The 20,799-nt window shown below is 29.8% G+C and overlaps 1 protein-coding gene across 1 annotated transcript; it reads right to left on the bottom strand.

The window, feature by feature from the left end:
• Positions 1 to 5,074: 5,074 nt before the first annotated feature.
• On the bottom strand, positions 5,075 to 20,211 carry LOC122525030 (LIM and SH3 domain protein F42H10.3). Its single transcript, XM_043647570.1, has 6 exons — positions 20,126 to 20,211; positions 15,331 to 15,425; positions 7,625 to 7,896; positions 7,155 to 7,364; positions 6,046 to 6,188; positions 5,075 to 5,414 (listed from the first exon to the last, which is right to left on the bottom strand). Exons 1-6 carry the CDS (start codon positions 20,192 to 20,194, stop codon positions 5,235 to 5,237), a joined length of 969 nt encoding a protein of 322 aa, XP_043503505.1. The 5' UTR covers positions 20,195 to 20,211; the 3' UTR covers positions 5,075 to 5,234.
• Positions 20,212 to 20,799: the final 588 nt, after the last annotated feature.

Genomic DNA, 20,799 nt, shown 5'->3' with positions numbered 1-20,799 from the left:
TAAGCTTTTTCATCAGCATTCGTAATTAGTATACCTATCGTTCCTAAAATCTTTAAATAATTTCATTCCTATAGCTTTTTTATACAAAACGTGTTCAATAAAATACATACACAGGTACATACTCACACGTACACATAATAACATTAAGAAAAATAAAATAGATAAATAGGCGTCATTTATCAATTCAGTTATACATTAATGTTTTTTTAAATGCAATTTCAACAAAAACCATTTCAATATACGAATTTGTAAGAATTTCGTTTTTTAAACAATAAAGAAAACTTGTATAAAGTATAGAAAAAAAAATTAAGCAAAAAAATTGATAAGGAAGGACGCAAATTGTACATCAGTGAAACCGAAGTGCAAAAAAAAGAAAAAGAAATGAAAAACAAATAAAATGTGTCTACGATTGTAAGAGACGAATTTATGCTTTCAATGAAATTCAATTCGTGTAAAAATTTGTACGCTTATGACAAAAAAAGAAAATGAAAAAAAAAATATCCAAAGCATTGTTTATAATTAATTAACGTTGACAATCGTCTCAATATATTTACATAAATATAAATAATAATAGTAATGATAATAATAATCTTTCACACCCACATACACAAACACATCCTGATGAACGATATTATATGATAATAAAAATAATAATACTAATAATAATAATAATAATCATTGATAGTTTATGATAAATAGTAATTAATTTCATGATTGTCAACTATAATGCGGTAATTATAATTTATACACAAGAAACAATGTCTTGCCGTTTTTAATTTTAAGTCACAGTTTTGATCATCCATTAAGAAATCTCCCTCTCTATTCGAAATCTACATAATTTTTAAACAAATTTCATGTATATTTAATCGCTTTTAAATCTTTCCAATGAAATAAGGCTATGCGCTGCAATTTTCGTACAATCGGCTGAATTCAACGTAAAGAGCAAAATATATGACAATGTGTGCAAAAAAACAAAAATGTGCTTGGAGTGCCGAAGTAAAGTTTGATAATTTAAAAACAAAAAGAAGAAAAACTACACTTTTCTTTGCCTTTCATCATAATATTTTTATGGAATCCGCTATAATAAAAAAATTACTGAGAAAGGGATTAGACAACGATGTTTTTTCCATTTTACAATTTTTTTAGGGGTCCATCAGGATATGTGGATATATCCAATATAATGTGCCTGCAGTAAAACTCAATACTCAACCTTTTCCAAGAAAATGAAGGAAGAAGATTCACATACATTCTTATACACCAGTTCATTTCATGCTAAATAAAAAAATAAATTTGTTATAGTATAATTAAAAAGAAAAGAAATTCTAGAAAAGATTTGCATGGGTAGACTGAAAAGTTCCGAGCTACATGAACGACGATTGGTTGAAAAGTTTTGAGCCTAGCACGGTGTAGAAAACTATAAAACTCAATGAGCTTACCACTGTGTAGAATTTTTAAAAAAAAGGTATCCTGTCAACTTGGCTCTCCTCTTGTGAGACAAGATACACAAGTTTGATTCAAGAATGGGCCAAAAATTCTTAAGTGATTTTAAAAATTAATTACTATTTTTTTAAGATCTTTCAAGACTATGATTAGGGTTGTAATTTGATGAACAAAACATGGAGTCTTACAATTTTGCATAAAAATGGAATTCCAAAACATATTTAATAAAACATAATTGATTTTTAAAGTAATTTAGAATTTTTTTAGCACACTTTTACAGCATATGCATCTTTATTTAATTATGTTTACACGATTATTGTTATTACTATTATTATTATTATTATTATTAGTATTATTATTATTATTATTAAAAAAAGGCACATATATTTTATCTCGGCATACTCTTGCAAATCAAAATTAATCAGCGAATATTTGAGAAAGGAAAAATGGGATGATGAGACTGAGTGGTTTACAATATATTATATAAATGATAAGAAAAAAGAAAAAGAAATATTTACATAACATACATATTCATTATTTATGATTTTCATATCATAATATAATATTATCTGTCTAAACACAACGCTAACATAATATATTTCTGTATATTTCGAGTTCGTAATCATATATATATATATATATATCCTCATTATCATCTTATCAGCAAAAAAATAATTTGTTCTTTTATTTTTTATTCTTTTTCTTCGTAATTAAAGAATTGCTGAGTAACATAATACATACATATCGCCAAGAAATATGATTCTCTCTTCGCATATCACGAAGTCGGCCGACGACGACATTGCAAGTGCATTTTATTCAAAAAAATAACAACGTTTTTTCCATTTAATTGCTACTTCTTTTTACGCATTGCGTAAATTATATTTTCTTTTTTTTACTTTTTCTATACTTTTTTTTATATTTTTTATTGATAAACTTACAAGCACTATCAACAACAACAACAACGTCGGCCCTAAAAACTAAAATCAATCTATTCAGGTAAATGTTGATATTATTAATATATTTATATATTTATTTATTTATTTATTTATTTTCTGAGGAATCCCATAATTATTGCTTTAAACGAATAAAAATAATTCTTATGCGTACTTTTTTTTTTGTTCGGAAGAATCGATGATTTATTTCATTCATTTATTAATTTGTTCGAAGACACTACGAAACAAAATTAAAAATAATAATAAAAAAGAAAGGAAATATATATATGTTATAGAGAAAAACAAATTATTCTACAAAACGCGTTTTAAATGCGTTTAAATAAATTTGTGTATACAGGATGAGCTAAAAGTTTTTAGATAATTTAAAAATATAAATCAATTACCCTTTTTCGAGACTTTTTCAGGGTAGTTTTATTTAAAATGTAATATAGCAAGGTTTCAAAAATATCGGAAGAGAATAATTGATTCTTCAAATCATCTAAAAATTTTGGATTTACCCTGTATATAATACATATTAATTTATTTATAATATTCCATAAGATGGTAAATGGTATCCTCAAATACTCTGCGTTGCGAGATGATACGTATTTAAAACATAATAATCAAAAATAACGTAAAATAAAAGAAAGGGAGAAAAAATTTATTAAAAAAAAAAAATTAGAATAAAATGATTTAGAAAAAAAGACTCGCGCACAAAGCTTACAACAAACGGGACCGCAGGATTGCAATGGAACCTTAAAAACTATCAATTAGATAGGGTCGGTTAATATTATTAATTAATTAAAAAAAAAAATAATAAAAATAAAAGAAAAAAAAGGAAATAAAGAGAGAAAAAAAATAAAATTGAAAAAAAGAATCAGCGATAACATTTTTAACGATTATTATCTTTTATCCTGTTCTTTAAAAGCGAATTTAACATTTGTGTTTTCGCTTGCTATATTTATACCTATGTAATTAATTAATTAATCAATTAATTATTAATATAAACTAATATGTTCGTGTTCTCTTTTAATAGCAATTGTTCGATCGTATAATAAAATACATGCGATAAATCTTTTCTATATAATATAAAGGCAATAATAATAATACTTATTATTATTATTATTATTATTATTATTATTCTATGTAGTAGAAATATGTATATGTATAGGGTATCAAATATTCTCGAAGAAATGGATGAAATTAAGAATCCTATAAATTTCTATATATGTATGAATGTGTTTCGATATATATAAGGCACATAGCAGTTCAATAAATAAATTCTTTTCATTCGTATTTCTTCGCAAAAGAGTAAAGATTTTTAAAAATTAGATTGCAAGAAGAACATGGCGACAACGACGACGAAGGCACAACAATCACAGAGTTCATTTTTCAAATCATTTTTTTGTTTTTTGTACAACGTAAGTATAAAGTGCAGACTAAAAGTTTCTAGGTGAACCAGAAGTTCATAAGTGATTATAAAACTTAATTATTCGACTAAAAAATACATTAGACTCCTATTTAAACTCACAATTTAATGAAATAAACTTGTAGTTGTACAATGTGTAAAAAATATTAGCGTAAAAAGTGTCTAAACAAAATAATTAATATTTAACACGTTGACATCCTTGTCGGTCACCCTTAACCAACGTTTGTTCTATTTATGAGACCACGAAGATCCTCTATTTTTATTTTTTTATATCTAATATCAGAATTATGGGCTTCTACAGCAAAACACGTAAAACTAACATGGTAAACAACGTGTTAAAATCATTTAAGAAATTTTGGTCCACCTAAAAGCTTTTACGGTCACTCTATTTAAAAATGCAATATGCAACAAGGATCTCATAATTTATAAGAAAGACAAATAAAAATAATGAGAATCCTTTAGCAATTAAGGAATGTGTGTAATAAATCTTATTGAAGAAAGGCAATACTTAGAATTTTTGATTGGTCATTTGCTGGAATTAGAATCTTATAATTTAGTCGTGGAAAGTCGCGTTTGCGCCAGCAACGAGCGAATGAAGACAGAATTATTTTCTATATCGAATACAGGAAAGTAAAGCAATCTGTTGTAACTATTATTATATTCCTCAGTTCGCTCGAAAGAAAATATATATATATATATAAATATATATATATATATATATATTTGTAAAATTCATTACAAAATGCTTGGTCCCCAAATCGTAATCATATATAGCTATTATTATATCTCTATTATATTAGAAGTCTATATATATAGATAACGTTTGATACATGAAATGCAAAAAACGCGGTATGTAAAAAAGAAAAAAGAAACTATGAACGCTTCGCGATAAGAAGAAGAAAATGTAGCAGCGCGTCTAAAAATGACACCGACGATGATAACGTAACAACGTCAACAACAACACGAGCAGAAGCAGCCTTTCAATGACAAAAATTATTTATCCGTTATCTCATTTTTTATTCTCTTCAATTTAAAAAAATATATTTAAAAAAAAGAAACTTTAAAGAAACAACAATCTCGCGCAAACAAGACGATCATTTCGAAAGTGGTGTCCTGTTTGAAAATATTGTTTAATTTTTCTCTAACACGGCAAGGAGAGCATTGTACATAACAGTTGGGAGAAAAAAAACAGACGATCTCTCTCGCAAGCAAAGAATATTCTCTCTCTCTCCCTCTCTCTCTCTTTCTCCCTCCCCCCCTCTCTCTCTTTCTCTTTCTCTCACACAAACACGCATGCACACCACCAGTGTGTACACTAGTAGCGTTTCATTCGATCGAAACGGAGAAATTTCGATCAAACGAACGGTGACAACAAAAGGAGGAGTTAAGATGATGGCAGCTGCTAAGATTCATCGTTCAAAAAATAATGGCCCTTAGATCTGCGCTGGCTCGACATAGTTCGCTGGCAACATACCATGTCGACCTGTACGTTGTACCAAACCAGTCATCCATCCTTCGTCAATGGCTGTGCAGTTGACAATCAGGTCACCATCACAGAAGCTTACTTCGTCCAAATCTTGTGCCTCGTAATCGTACATCGCTCTATATACTCTCTGAAAATATTATCAAATACTTAATAACTAGAAAATTTTTCTTTTTATTTTAAGATATTTAAATTTTTAGTTAAAGTTATGGGATGGTATTCAATTATTAGTAAATTAAACAGCAGGGTTTTTCAAACTTTTCCACTTAGCTGATAATAAATAATATAAAAAAATATATTCAAAAACAATACGTTGGTATACATAGAAATATTATTTTACCACGTATTAAAACCATGAAAACGTTTCTGCGGCCCGAAATTTAGTTACACGACCTTATTCGAGGTGGTAACCCCATATTTTAAAAAGCTTTGGTGTATAATATAGTATATAATTAAATTATATTTATACTTATATCATTTTCTTTACTAATAGTAACTAAAACATAATTATAAAACAAAATAATTTAAAAACTTTGAAGAAGAGACAAAATAATAATAATAATAATAATAATTTACTAATAAAAGTAAAATATATAAACAATATATAGACACACAAATAAGTGCAAGACTTTAAAATAACATTTGGTCATTGCAAATGAAGTATTAAAAAAGAAATACTTTACTTAATTATTATACATTCAAAAAAATAAGATAATATAAATTAAAGCGTTCTAAATTGGCGCGTAAAATTTATAACTTACTCCGACGTTGGTAGGTGGCGGTGGTGGTGGCTGATGCTGTATCACGTGATTATTATTCGTCGCAGGCGTGAGCGATCCGTAATAGTCGTTCACCGGGTCGATATCCGCTACGGAACCAATTTTTCGTGTTGGTGGATTCGTAACTGTACAATGTGAACAAATTTTCTTCTTAATAAAAAAATAATATTAATGATTGGATAAATTACAAATAGGTTTAGTAATGTAATAAATATCAGGATGATGTAGCACAAGAAAAAAAATTCTCCAACTGGATAACGAAGGTGCTGTTGCTGGTTGCGCTTAGGAGAACTTCCGGATAGATCTTGTCGGACAGATGTTGTATGCGAACGTAACAAAGGACGACGACCGAAACAACTATGACGACGATGATGATGATTATGATGATGATAATAATGATAATCATAATAATAACGTCTAATGAAATGTTCATTTTCTGAATCTATGACTAAGCCAAGTCACGAGCTATTTTTTTCCTTTTTTTATATATTACTGGTGGTCTAATAAGTTTTTTTTATTTTTATACTAATTTTAGGGGGATGCATGTACTTGAAATTATTATTATTATTATTTATTGTTAATTATTAACAAAAATTATATAATCTAATTTAGATATAGAAATTTTGAGCAATCCATATTCTTAATCTAACGCTACTGCAAATTTGTGTAAATAAAAAACAATAATATTATAATTTTTTGTATTTTAATCTCCCCTAAAATACAAAATAAAAATGTAGATATTAATTTTCTTATTATTTATTAATCAAAATAGTAGTTCAATTGAAATAAAATTATCTTATAATGCAAAACATAAAAATATATATATATTGTTAATTTTTGTATTAAATATAAATATAAAATAAAAATATAGTGTAATCTCTAATTGAAATAAAAATATTACGAAGACAAAAAACTATATTATAACAAATTAACCAAAGTACCTGCTGATTATACTTAAAAAAAGGGGTGTTAAAAAACGAAATAGGGTAATGAAAGAACGTATACGTATATGCAAATACTTATATAAAAAGTACGTATATGTAATGTAATGTAATGCGTTATAAAAGCAGGATCAAGGAAGAGAAACTTACCTGGACCTTTGTCACTGGTATAAATGACCGTGGTTGCGGCTTGCCTAGCGGAATAAGGACTCGGCCTTGCTTCACTAAGGGGATCGTAATCAGCGATCCTACCTGGTGTCCTTTGTACAGGCGAGTTTGCCGTTCTCGCAACTGGTGGATTCGCATTTAGGTAACTGCTCGAGGCAGGTGTGATTGTACCGTCCGTGTACTCTACGTACTCTAAAAAGCATAGAAAAAAGCAACGAAAAGCTAACAAATAATTGGATTCAGACACGTAATGGGGAAGAAAATAAAGCAAAACTAGGCAAACGTTTACTCGAGGACACAATTAGCTTACGTTTTTTTATGAATTTGTTCTGTGTTTCTTATGATAAAAATAGTCTTTTTTTTTTTTGTTATATTGGATATTCAAATGATTTGATTTGACTTTGAAATGTAATTTAAATTTAAAAAGACAAAGAGAGAGAGAGAGAACTGACCTATTTGTTCGCCATTTTCTCCGGTCATGGTCCTCTTCTGTTCCATGATCGCTTTCTTCTGAAGTTCACCATGGTAAGCAACGTTTGAAATGATCTTACTGTTCTGCTTGATTCTCAACGTCTCTGGATCATCCGCGACTTGCGTGAACTTTCCCTTTGCCTTCTCGAACTCTGCGTGATACTTAACGTTGCTTTGAATTTTCGTATTCTCTGCGATACGTTTTAATTCTGGTGTTTCCGCCATTGTTGTCGCCTTTGCTTTTGGTATGTGTCTGCATAAAAGATATATCAACAAAAATTATAATAATAATAATTATATCGCGATGATGACGACGATGATGATGATGATGATGATGATAATTAAAAAATTATGTGCCGATGAATAAATAAAATTCTACGCGTGTGCATTCATATTTAAATAAACACACTGAAGTGATCAGCTGATTTTGACAGATATAAAGTGTCACAAGATATGTCATGCGGATTATTAAAACATTCTTATAATTCCACTCACGAACTTTGAACACGACAAGGATTACGATATGAAAAGAGATCGAAGAAAAATAACAATGGCACGCTTTCGAGTATTCAATAACAATGTAAGAGAGAAGATAGAACCAGTCACGTAAGCGTCTATCATTTAGCAACTTTGAAACTCGAGGAAGAGGAAGGGGGATCTTTCGAGATGCGTTGAAAATTTATTTATCGCAAAGGACAAAAATTTAAATATTACGTACAACATTAAAATAAAAAAAATAGAAAGAAATAATTATGAATTTCTTTTTTAACGCAACAGAAGTTGAAGAAAATTTATTTTCACGAAGATTTTTACGTTTAAATGATAAAATTGAAAAATTGAATAAATTGTAATTTTGGTAAATGAAACAAAGAAATTAATTTATTTATAAATATATATATATTGTTATTAAAAAATTAGGATAAATATTAAAAGCAAAAAAGAAAAGGACGATGACAAGAGGTCAATGACGTGTTTCTTATCTCATGAGTCCATCCTCCGCAATGGGTGTCGATAATTTTCTCCGGAGAAATCGTAACGCGTTTCGAATGACCGAAATATAAAAAAGGGAGAAAAATATGAAGGGGAGATCGAATAGTGAAATTTTGCAAGACGAGAAGGATAGAAGGAAGATGAAATGAAATGAAATGAAACCATCAGATGAGATTAAGTAATCTGAGAGTTTCATCGAAATGCATACATGCAAAGCTTTCTAACTAACTACATAAATGTACATATATATGGTATATGCTACGAGCCAAAAAAGTTTGATATCTCTATATAAATTCAAAGAACCAGGATATTTGTAATAAAAAACGAGTACCCTTAGTAATCGAGGTAAATTAATTCGTTAAACAAATTTTTGAGTACAGTGGAATCTCCAAGTATCCGACAATTTTGTATTCGAACGTTCTATTATTCTCACATGCTTTATTATTGAGACACTGTGTATATATTACTTTCCTGCTTGTGTTATCTACTATCGAAACAAATAGTCGACAATGTATTGTAGTACATCCTTTATACAATATTACATCTTTCTTATTGTTCCAATATGTAATTAAAATCGTACGCAATTACTGTTCGTGTATAATGGCATCAAAAATGAATTGTGCAATACTAACAATAAGTGTTGAAATGGAAAAAATAAATACTCCATAAATTAAAAAATGATAGAAGTGCAGCACAAATTACTAGTTTTCTACTATACGAAAATTTCTTTATCCGAACAGTTGCATTTCGCAATTAATTCGGATAGCAGATATTTTACTATAGTATGTTTTTTAAATTTTGTATTACTTTATTTATCAAGGAAAATGTATATTTTACATAATTTTTTCTATTCTAAGCATCCTAACAATTAGTTTCTCGGTTTCTAATTGCATAGTTTTCCATACTTCTTGTTAAAGGTTAAAAAGATGTCACCCCGGTACGAAAATTCATTTCAAATATTGTTTTAAATTATACCAAAGTACAATGGTTACAAAGATAACGAAATCTCTTAAAACACAATTTAACTTATTAATATTTGATTTTTGATTACTTTATCGGTGTGTTTAATTTTCATGAAAATTGACCAATTAATTTAAACTTTGAAGGGATAGTGTATATGTGTTTGTGTACATGTGTGTATTTAGATAGATAAATAAATAGATAGAAACAAATGTATGATAGATGTATGCATGTGTCAGTTAGGGTAAGGTAAGTTCGTCGTGCACGTCGTAATCGAGATTTATGTCACGAGTCTGTTTTCCATATACGGTGTCTGTGGCTCTCTCACCATGCCATACCCAGTAATCATGAACGTATGTACGTTACGCAATTGCATCGAATAATTAGGTATGCATTTTCGTTCCTCTTCTTGTCTTTGGATACTTACAATGAGATAAGGGGAAAGAGAGAAAATAAAACCGAGATTAAACGATTATTATCTTCATTATTCTATTATACTGATTTTAAGTGTCATCAAATCGTTACTTTACATTATTACATTAATATTAAATAATTATATATGTAAGTATTGTAAGTGAGCAATTACAAAAATAATTATATTTGATATTTATAAAATTATACGTTTAACTATTGTAAATTATCAAAAAATAGTAATAAAATTACACAGTACAACGATAGTTTTACTAAATGCAACAATTGTAAAGCTGCACATAGTATAAAAAATTACTAAATAAAATTATAATAAAACTATACACAATACAATTATATATATATACTTTTATGACCAAACAATTCTAGATGCGAAGATTGTAATAAAATCACATGCTACGATATTTTATCGATATTTTGTTTAAATGCAACAATTGTCTTTTTTTGTCTCGTATACAGTTGGTTTAAATTGGAGACGTGTGAGCACAGAAACATTAAAAGGTGGTTAGGAAGAAGTTGATAATTCCAAAGAGGCTATTTCCTCGGTGTTTAACGGAGTAGCACACTGTACAAGCCTGGAATGGATTTGTTGTTGGGGTCAGAGGTATTAGATTCCAGTAGAGCGTTAAGTTTAGAACAGGCTTCGAGGAGAGCACAAGTACAACGAGTATATATAAGTGTCAATCGTATGAGGACGGAAGCCTTACAGAAATGAAACCGTTCGCATTCTTTCAATTCTTAAGAAGAAAGTGGATGTGAATGCGGAATGGTAGTAAGTACATTTATAAACATCTTCGAATTCGTACAGTTTTTTTTTCTATTTTACTTTCTCTCTCTCTCTCTCTTTGAAGATACATAAATTCATGTAAATTAAAAGACGATGTGAAATGCGAATTTGCAAATCGTAATCAATTCATAAGATTAGAAAGATAAAACGGACGTCTTTTAATCCTTTGAGCAGCTTTTCTCACGATACAATACACCAATTACAAAACGTTACTACTTTTAACCGTTATTCTTGTATAAATGTAGAAAAAAAAAGAGAGGAAAAGAAAAGGAAATAAAAAAAAAAGTAACAGTTCTGAAAAGTTACATAAACCGAAATAAAAGCGGTAGTAACTTTTAATTACTATCTAATCAAGACAAATGTATATAATTATCTGAATTATTAATCATCCGGAGTCCATTAAAATTTAAGCTATTCAATAAAATTATACGTAATCATTAAATACATTTATTTTAGATATAATTGAATGAGTGTCTGGAAAAAGGACCTATGTTAAATTTTATTATCGCTTATATTACACATTTGAAGTATATAACATACGCCTTTCTTCCAAAGACCCATTGCATTATTATCAAAAATGCATCCTGTAAAAGTTCACTGATAAATTAATAATGCATCAAGTTTTGACAATTATATCAAATCCAAAATTGATAAAGATCCAGCGTACAAAATCTGATAACTAATAAAATGATTAAACTTAGTATTATTTAAAGAATTATTATCAAAAATGCATCCTGAAGATTCATTGATATCATCAAATTTGACGATTATTATATAAACTCAAAATTAATGAAGATCCAGTGTACTAAAACCATTATAGTATCTGATAAGATAAGTAGGGTAGTAGTGGTAATAGTAGTAGTAATATTAAAATAATGATTATCAGTAAAAGTATTTAGGGGGTTCACGGATAAGTCTCTCGGCGTTCACGTTTTCTGCTATGGGTTTGGCGGTGCATTGTGGGACAAGGTCGGTTTGCCATAACCATGCAGACAAGAGTCACGCTACGCTGAACACTCCCCCTTCTTTTTACGACTAGCTGTTAAATTGCTTCGAGTTGAAACTGCGCACCGCCGTGACAGGACAGACGGCGATGTTTCCTGCTTCTTCTCCTTTCTCTCTCTCTCTCTCTCTCTCTCTCTCTCTTTTTCTCTCTTATTTACTTACTTACTTTACTTTACTTTACTTTACTTTCCTTACTTACTTACTTACTTACTCACTCACTCACTCATTCCATCATTCTCATTTTTTCTTTTTCTTTCTTTCTCAAGCGGATTATATTTACACGCAAGAGATCTACGTTACACACGAGTCTTATATTCGTATCTCGCGCTATTTTTTTCTTCTTCATAACCCCCTCCCCACTCTCTCACTCTCTCACTCACTCTCTTAAATAGCAGTGTAATACGCATGCGTAGTATAATTACCACCGCGAAACTACGTTTGATTTATATTGGAGTATGATGTACATTAGAAAAAGAGAGAGAGGAAGAGAAAAAAAAAAGAAATAAGAAGAAACAGCACTGTTAATTTGTGAGAAAAGCAGCGATTTCATTTTGATTATGTGAATATATACGTTATGTGTTGCTATAATATCGAGATCTAAATAGGGAACATTTACTATTCATTATTCTCGCTTCTAAATTTATATTCTTTCGTATTATTGTCTAGAAAAGAAAATGATAAAAAGAAACAAGAAGCTAAGAAATTAGAATTATTACCAGTTCTTATCTATTTCCCATCGTCGTTATTATCTCGCATATTACAAATACGTGAATAATTAATTAATTGTATGTTAATACATTTATTAATAACGTGAGGGTCAAAGATTTTTTTATTTAAAAATAGAAACAATGTTTTATTTTAATTTTTTCTAAGAAATCATATCGAATTAATTGGTTCAGAGTATAAAAAAAAAAGTTGAAAATATATTCGTGCACTCGTAACGTAGTAAAAAATTGTGCGAGTAAATTATTATTTATTTATTTATTGTTTAAATGCTAGGACAAAGATACTTAATATCTTATTCACTATCTCTTTGACTCTCATTTCATCGTCTCATCCAATCGAGAAGAGGCAAACGTTCTCGTGTGACTCATTCGAGGTACACCGAGGATGATAATTCCTCAGCAGGCACTGACGTCATTTAATGTAAATTCGCGAAAATTCCAATAGCGGCGAATGAAATCGAAAACACCTTATATAAACCGTACGTCGTAAAATAGAAAAAATAAAATAAAATTTAGAAATTTTCTAACACAACTTCTCTTATTGTCTTCTTTTCAGTCAGACCGTTTTTTGCAATAATTAGTTAAATTAAATACATGAGATCGTTAGTAAAAAGAAAGAGTAAGAAAGACAACAAAGTAAAAGACGAAGAAGAGAAAAAGGAGGAGGAGGAGGAGGATAAAGAGAGGGAATTGAGAAAAAGAAGGGATGACCAGACGAATGAATGAGTTTCACGCTCACACGTGTTCCGTCTCCCTCATTCGGCTTGTGTTCACTTGATCCGACACACGCATGAGTTACCACCACAATCACTATCATCATCATCATCATCATCATCATCATCATCATCATCATCATTAGTTACATACAAAGAAAATATAATATTAATCCGTTACGAATCTCAGAATCATGTACTATTTTTTTTGTATTTTTCTTCTAAAATTGAATTGAAGGAATAATTTTTAATCTTTCACCATCAAGAAAGCAAGCTTTAAAAGCAAAGTTTTCAATTAAAAAAATGACCAAATTATTTCATAGTTCTATTTTTTTATTCATATTCATTTTCATAGATCTTTGGCTATGGGGTATTTCATGGTAGTTATCAAGTATAACTCATGATGTTAATTCAAGCGTATAACTCATCGTTACGAAGGGAATTATGCGCGATAAAGGAGGACGTTCAGAGGAAGGAAGAATGAGATAGAGTAACGTGGCTTTGAATCTGCAGAGAGCAGGAAGATTTCATCATCATCGTCGTTGCATCGTACGATACAGTGGAAATATTGTCGTCGAATAATCCTTAGAACGATAAATCCTGTTCATCGAGTTTTAAGACAGATCCAAAGTTACAGAAGAAGAAGAAGAAGAAGAAGAAAAAGAATAAACAGAGTTAGAGGAAGAAGAGGAGAAGCCACAACAAGAAGCCACTCTAATTGTCGTACCGACCAATAATCGAATTATCGTCGATCGTTGCTGCTAAGAAAAATCCAATGGTCGAGTTAAAGATACTCGACACTGTGAACTCCATATCTACTTTATGATCTGTATTACATTTGTTTTATTATATCGATGGTTAAAAAACTATAAAATGAATCAAAAGTTTTTAGGCTTGTAATTTTGCAATATTAAAGGAAAAAAAATTTGGTAAATAAATCAAAGAAACTTTTTGGCCGGTAATTGACATTGATGTTATTTTTTGTGACACCAATGTAATGTACCATCGGAATGCATATAATGTTAGACAACGTAATTTCTTACCAATCATCGGTAATCAATTACATTTAATTGACAAATCAAATTCAATTATTTTTCTCACGTGGTCCAAAAATAAATTTATGAATCATATTGAATCACTTTTGTTTCCTTAAAGAAATATAATTTTAGAAATGATTAATTTAGAAAAGAAATCCACTTTGGGCATAGCTTCTTCTTCTTGTTCTCTTCGGCATTCTATATTTAGCATGGTACACTCGCGTATCTCCGAAGAAGAAGCCATTTTTAGAGCGAGCGAACGAGCAAGAGAGATGATAAAAACAGCATATGTTCGGAGCTTATCACAGGAGAGCGCTATGAGACTTTACGGCTCTCCCCTCGGAACTCCCGTCAGTCCGCCAGTTATTATAACTTCTACTACACAAACTTAACGGACCCGATTAATTTTCGTCCAGTGCACGAAATTAACCCTAACGCCAAAGTCAATTTCATTCTGCCCTCGACGCCATCTTTCTCTCTATTTCGATCTCTTCAAATCGTTCAAAAATCCCGACCATCGTTACGACCTAATAGCAATTCATCATTTTTCTCTTTTTAATTTAATTAATATTTATTTTATGCAGGGTAGTCCCGAAAGATTTTAATTGATTTGAAAAATAAATTAACCTTAAAGCGAAGTCAATTTCGTTCGAACCTCGGCGCCATCTTTTTTTCTACTCCGATTCGTCGAAATAGTTCCGAAATTCCCGACCACCAATTACAATCAAATGAAAATTAATTATTTTTTATGTTAATTAACTATGATTCTATATAGGGTGGTTCCAAAAGTATTCGAATCATTTTAAAGATCAATTATTATTTGTTGTCAAGACTTTTTAGGTTAATTATTTTTAAATTGCAATACTACAAAAAGTGTAGAAGAGTAATTTAATATCAAAAATTTGTTTCGTCAAACGAAACTCGAGTTAATTTCTATAATTTGTTTCTAACGATCAGAATTTTCGAACGAATTTGTAGAAATTTTAATTAGATCTTATCAAGAACGTCTAAAAAGATTAGAATTAGAATAAATAGACTTACGCCTCACAATACGGCTGTTTGTTGAAGCCTTTGTACGTTCGCATGTTCAAGGTCATCCCGCAACCCTGACACTTGAAGCACTGCTTATGCCATATCTGAAACAGAAAGTAGAACGTACTTTATTCTTCTGGTTAAACTTGGACACACAACATGAATTGTGAGAATGCATTTCTTAAAAGGAGTGTAAGATTTAAAAAGAAAAAAATAAGAAAAAACAAAAGGAGAAGAAGAAGAAGAAGAAGAAACGATAGATCGATCATTAAATGTTACGAGATAAATGTCATAAACGTCGTAAAGACGGATCGAGAGATCGAGATAAGAATTGATTTAAAGCTATCCACTTGTATCTATATATCTTTCTCTTTTTATTCAAGGTCACGGATCGACTTTCAACCTCCAACTTGTTAATTGCTATTAGAAGGTCGAATATATCATTCTCTTTCTCTTTCTCTCTCTCTCTCTCTCTCTCTCTCTCTTGCTTTTTCTTTTTTAAGCATGCAAGGAAAATCGTTTAGAATTTCCACGAAGGAAAAGTCTCGATCGTTGAATGATTTAAAATTATAATGACGTCGTTCTCACGGCTCAATGATTATCCCTGAACTAAAGGATGACTAAGCCCCCATGATTCTCACCGGACGTGCTTATCCGACCACGAAAATGTCGTTTGACCATTTTTGTCGAGAATACGAAATGTACTAGAAAAGAAACTAAAAAAAAGAAATTCTTTCTTATTTTTATTTTAAATGATTAGATACATCAAGTTTTATTCGAATGACTGTTGAATGAACACGTAAGTTTAAGTTGAAAGATGTTAATGAGAGAACTTTTCGAATAGACTAGCAAGCTTCCTGCCATTTATTTACTCATGACAGAGATCTTCTCACGAGACTTGGACCGCTGTTATGAAACAACCTCCTCGTTGTATGTAATTATTGTCGAAACTTTAAAAAATGTTTAAAGAATTTTTACGAGTGAGAAAGAGAGAAAGAAAATTGGCCAGTGAAAATTAGAAATCGTAGATCCTCCGATGATTAATTACGCAAACGTGTCACGTATAGAAATTTGTAAATGTTGTCTTAGCATAGAAATGTTTGTTTTAAAATAAAATTTGTTTCCAATTAATTAACAGTGTTTAGAATTTATTTTAAACGGACTAATTTTTGTAGATTAGACTTCAAATACTTCAAAAGAATACCTTTTAATTAGAAAACATGGTTCACCTTGTAATTTGGTACAAAATTGTGTAAAAAATAATAAAAAAATATAAAATATATATGTGTGTCTGACGACAAAAGGGTAACAAGAAATACGAAATGTTTCGGATTGGGGATTTTCTCGTGTTAGAGGAGAGCAAGCAACAGGTTGGGATCAACTCCCACCTGTTGTAATCGTATGCCAAACCCACGCAACACAACACAGTACAAGCCCTAGTGGTAACTCGTGCCAATACGTATTTATTCAAGACCGTTTCTTGCTAAAAGTAGATTTTGTCTATTTTTCCAATTGTCACCCTCGAATAAAAAAAAAAGTTACAGAAATGTACCTTTTTTTTCTTCTATCTTATATTTCATTATTTCCTTATTCTAATTTTTTTTTGTTACTCCTAACAAAGAGATCTTTTTAATGCTCCGATAATCATATTTAACGCCGACAAGATGGCGCGTCAGTTAAATTGTGTATTAAATCGAATGACGAATCGCGTTCGCGAGTTCTCCTTTAATTCTCAAGTCATTCGAACGGTATTACATTGGATACCGTTATTGTTGAATTACATACAGCATTCTTAAACAATCTTTAACAGTATTTTTACTCACAAATACTGTCTTTCCGATTTCAAACGTGATTTATATTACATTTTTCTTTATTTTCGCTACGAAACTCGAAGTAGATGGCGCCATCGCTAACTCTATACTTGTCCTCCATTTTTAAAAATACCTTCAAATGATTCTGATCGAGGTCCGCATTAATGTATGAAATAATTTCCAGGATAAAAATGAACTATTTTTTGTATACTTTTATTAGAAGAAAAAAGGAGTAAATTAGTTTTGTGGTATTTGTTCGATATAATAAAAACGGACTAACTTTCTATATCGTGGAATGACTCGCGTAGTTGAACGGACACAACGGTAGTCGAGGTCGTTGAAAATAAAGAAAGAAAGAAAAAAAGAAAGAAAAAAAGAGAAAAAGAAAAATAAAAAGAAGTAGATAATTAAACGAGTAATAGTCTCAGCTATTAATGGAGGGACGTAAATTAATTAGAGGACCGTGTTTCTTCACGAAATGCGGGTTGCACACTTTCGAATTGATAAATCAATTGATGGTTGAGAATAAAATTAGAATGTTCGAGAACGATACACTCTTGTGCCCCCTCCGAGTACAAAACACAAACAACAAATTTATCTTTCATTCGAATATTTTGTTCAAATTCCTAAATTGAAAGTGTTCTCGGTCATCTGTAATAAAAGCCGACAATACAAGTAATAAGAAAATTTAGAAAATCAATGGGAAGATCTTGATAGCTAATGGATTCAAATTTAGAATTACTTTAACGACGCCTTTTTTAGTTTGCAACACCTATGTAACAAGAGTCTCGCAAACAATTTCACCAATATTTTACTATTTATTTTAATTAATTTTTTATTTATTATTTGTGAGATATTCTAATTGAAAAAAAAAGATTTGTAATTATAAACTTTAACGCAGTATTTGATCTCGTAAAAAATATAAATAGGATTTAAATTTCCCACGCAATTCTCAATCATTGGTGAACGTAAATTATAATAAACGTTTTACTGTGAATATTAAACACACACAGACACACACACACACACACATATTGTGAATATTATTATATTTATTATATTTAATTAATGCAATCCAGGATTCAAAGTAATAATTTTTTCTCTATAAGTACGATACGTATAATTTTAGTTATATGTGTTATCCTTCACATTCGTTTTTAAGTATTTGATCAAGAATTGTTAATAATAAATAATAATAATAATAAAAATAAAAATACTTATAACATTCATTTATATTCTTAAATATTAATAAATATGTTTTAAACATATATACATAATTATAATGAATGGAAGAAAATATTTGTGCTGACTGATAATTATTCTGCTAACAATACGAAAAAAAGAAGGAAAGAAAATGGGAAAAATTCTGGTTACTTCTAATGCCATTCACTGGCAATCCGGTATTGAAGACATCCGGTGAAAGACGTAGATTGGATTTGCGTCAACGTACGATCGAATTTCAATGGTAATTGAAACTTGGCGCTTTTCTAAGGATCTAACGATCTACGATTCGTCGCGCAAGAAAGATTTTCTTGGTCAACTCGTTACAAAAAAGAAATAAAAACAAAATATACGTAGTTTAAAAAATCGAAGTTGAGAAGTTTTGAGCTTCGACAGAGTAACAATCATTTTTTTTAATGAAAGTGCATATGGGTATATAAAAATAATTGTTTTTACGTTAAACTCAAAACTTTTCAATCAAACCACGTGCATATATTTATTTGTTATCAACGTAACAACAACTTCTTAAACTTTTAACTCGAAAGTCAAAAGTCGAAAGATAAGAAGAAACTTTGTTGGAAAAGGAAAAAAAAAGTAATAAAAAAAAATCTAAAAATGAAATAAATTCTACTTGTCCCAGACTCTCATAAACGCATGTAAGAATATTGAAATAAAACAAGATTAATTGTTGATCTGTCACGACTATATGTATTCATGTTTCTCTTTACAGATGCATGATGAAACTTATGTAATTACTAAAATAAAAGATTATATAAGTCATGAATGTATCGTTATTACAGTTTATACAATTAAATAACAGTTGTTTATTAAGTTATTATACTATTGTTTATTACCCAAATATTATACCTGCACCTCATTATTATACTATTGTTTATTGTGTTGATGATATTATAGAGTATTTTTTTATTAAATATATATATATATATATATAAATAAATAAAAAAATAAACAATCTAAAATATTTGCCAAAATAAAATACTTGTTAACATTACTACGAAATAATATGCAAGTAAACAACGATAATATTTTGAATATATACAAAATTCTGCCATTACTTATAAATAAATAAGCAATAATAATATTTTTCCAGTTGTTTTTCTCTTTTCCTTTTCTCTCGAAATCGAATCAAGAATAACTTATACGTCCTTGCGATTCGTCGCGAAATGAATTCTCAAGTCGGCCGCGCGCCTTCTCGAGAGACTCACGAAACCATGAGTCGAAATAAAGTGAGACAGAGGGAGATAGAATGTGAAAGAGAGTAAGCAAGAGTAAGAAAGAAAAAAAGAGAAAGAGACAGAGAGAGAGAAGGAAAGGGAGAGAGGGAAAGAGAGAAAGAAGAGAAGGTAGAGAGAAAGGCGAAACGAAGAAAGAAAGAAATATAAAAAGATGAAAAGAGAAAGAATACAGTAAAAGAGTAAGATAGAAAGAGACAGAACATACTGAGAGAGAAAGATAAAAAGAGAACAAATATAGTAAAAAAAAACAAAGAAAAAAGAAAACAAAATATGGTAAGAAAGATAGAAAGAGAAAGAACATAGTAAGAAAGATAGAGAGAGACAAAATATAATAAAAACCGAAGATAGAAAGAGAGAGGATATAGTAAGAAAGATAGATAAATAGATAGAAAAAAAGAAAGAAACGGCTACATTTTATGTAATAAAAATTGAACAATAAATCATCGATTACAAAAGCGAATGAAAAATTACAAAAAGCAAACAAAAATAAAAGACAAAAATAATATCTTAACATACCTTATCGAGACACTTGAGCTCCTCGATCGGATAAACCGTTTTCTCACAACGAGCGCACGTCTTGCTCATCTTCCTTCCTTTCCTTTCGTCGTTTCTCCCAGTGGAAAATCAGAAAAGATGACGATTTACGAAACAGGAAGGGAAGAAAGGAAAAAAACTCAGGGAATAAAAGAGAAGAAATAAACTCTTACAAAGTATGATCAAACTTTAAACAAAAATAATTGACAACAAAAAAATTGAAAAAAAAAATAAAGAAAAAGATTTATAAATAATTTGGGTTCTTCCTCATTCGATGTTCTATTAATCGAATAGACAAATAGATAAAAACAGAGAAGGAGGAAGAAAAAAAAAACAAATTAAAGGATAGAAACTTGGAAGAGATGGAGGAGGAGGAGGAGGAGGGAAAGAGGGACACGTGCCTTCTTGGCACAGAATAGACACAACAAGCACTCGGATTTATCGATGGTGATGACGATGACGTCGACGACGATTTTGTTTGATGTTGATTATCGTCGTAGACTATGCATTCGATTACACTGTTTGCACGTTTTGTTTGTTCCTTTAATTATTTCTTTTCTTTTTGTCCCGCACCAAATTTCGTTTGTGCTCCACTCGAATTTGTTCTTGATCCAAACCAAGAATTCGTGATGATGATTATAATAATAATAATATTA

The sequence above is a fragment of the Polistes fuscatus genome, unplaced genomic scaffold (assembly GCF_010416935.1).
Source record: "Polistes fuscatus isolate 324 unplaced genomic scaffold, CU_Pfus_HIC Scaffold8, whole genome shotgun sequence".
Taxonomy (NCBI): Eukaryota; Metazoa; Arthropoda; class Insecta; order Hymenoptera; family Vespidae; genus Polistes; species Polistes fuscatus.
This window is presented reverse-complemented; position numbering and strand designations above follow the sequence as displayed.

What these genes read in the sequence shown, in the direction of transcription:
- LOC122525030 (XM_043647570.1), bottom strand. Translation starts at nt 20,194, where the DNA reads ATGAGCAAGACGTGCGCTCGTTGTGAGAAAACGGTTTATCCGATCGAG. An exon ending in AGAAAATGGCGAACAAATAG is followed by an intron (nt 7,365 to 7,624) that starts GTCAGTTCTCTC and finishes TATGCTTTTTAG; the next exon opens with AGTACGTAGAGTACACGGAC. An exon ending in CGCCACCTACCAACGTCGGA is followed by an intron (nt 5,415 to 6,045) that starts GTAAGTTATAAA and finishes TAATATTTTCAG; the next exon opens with AGAGTATATAGAGCGATGTA.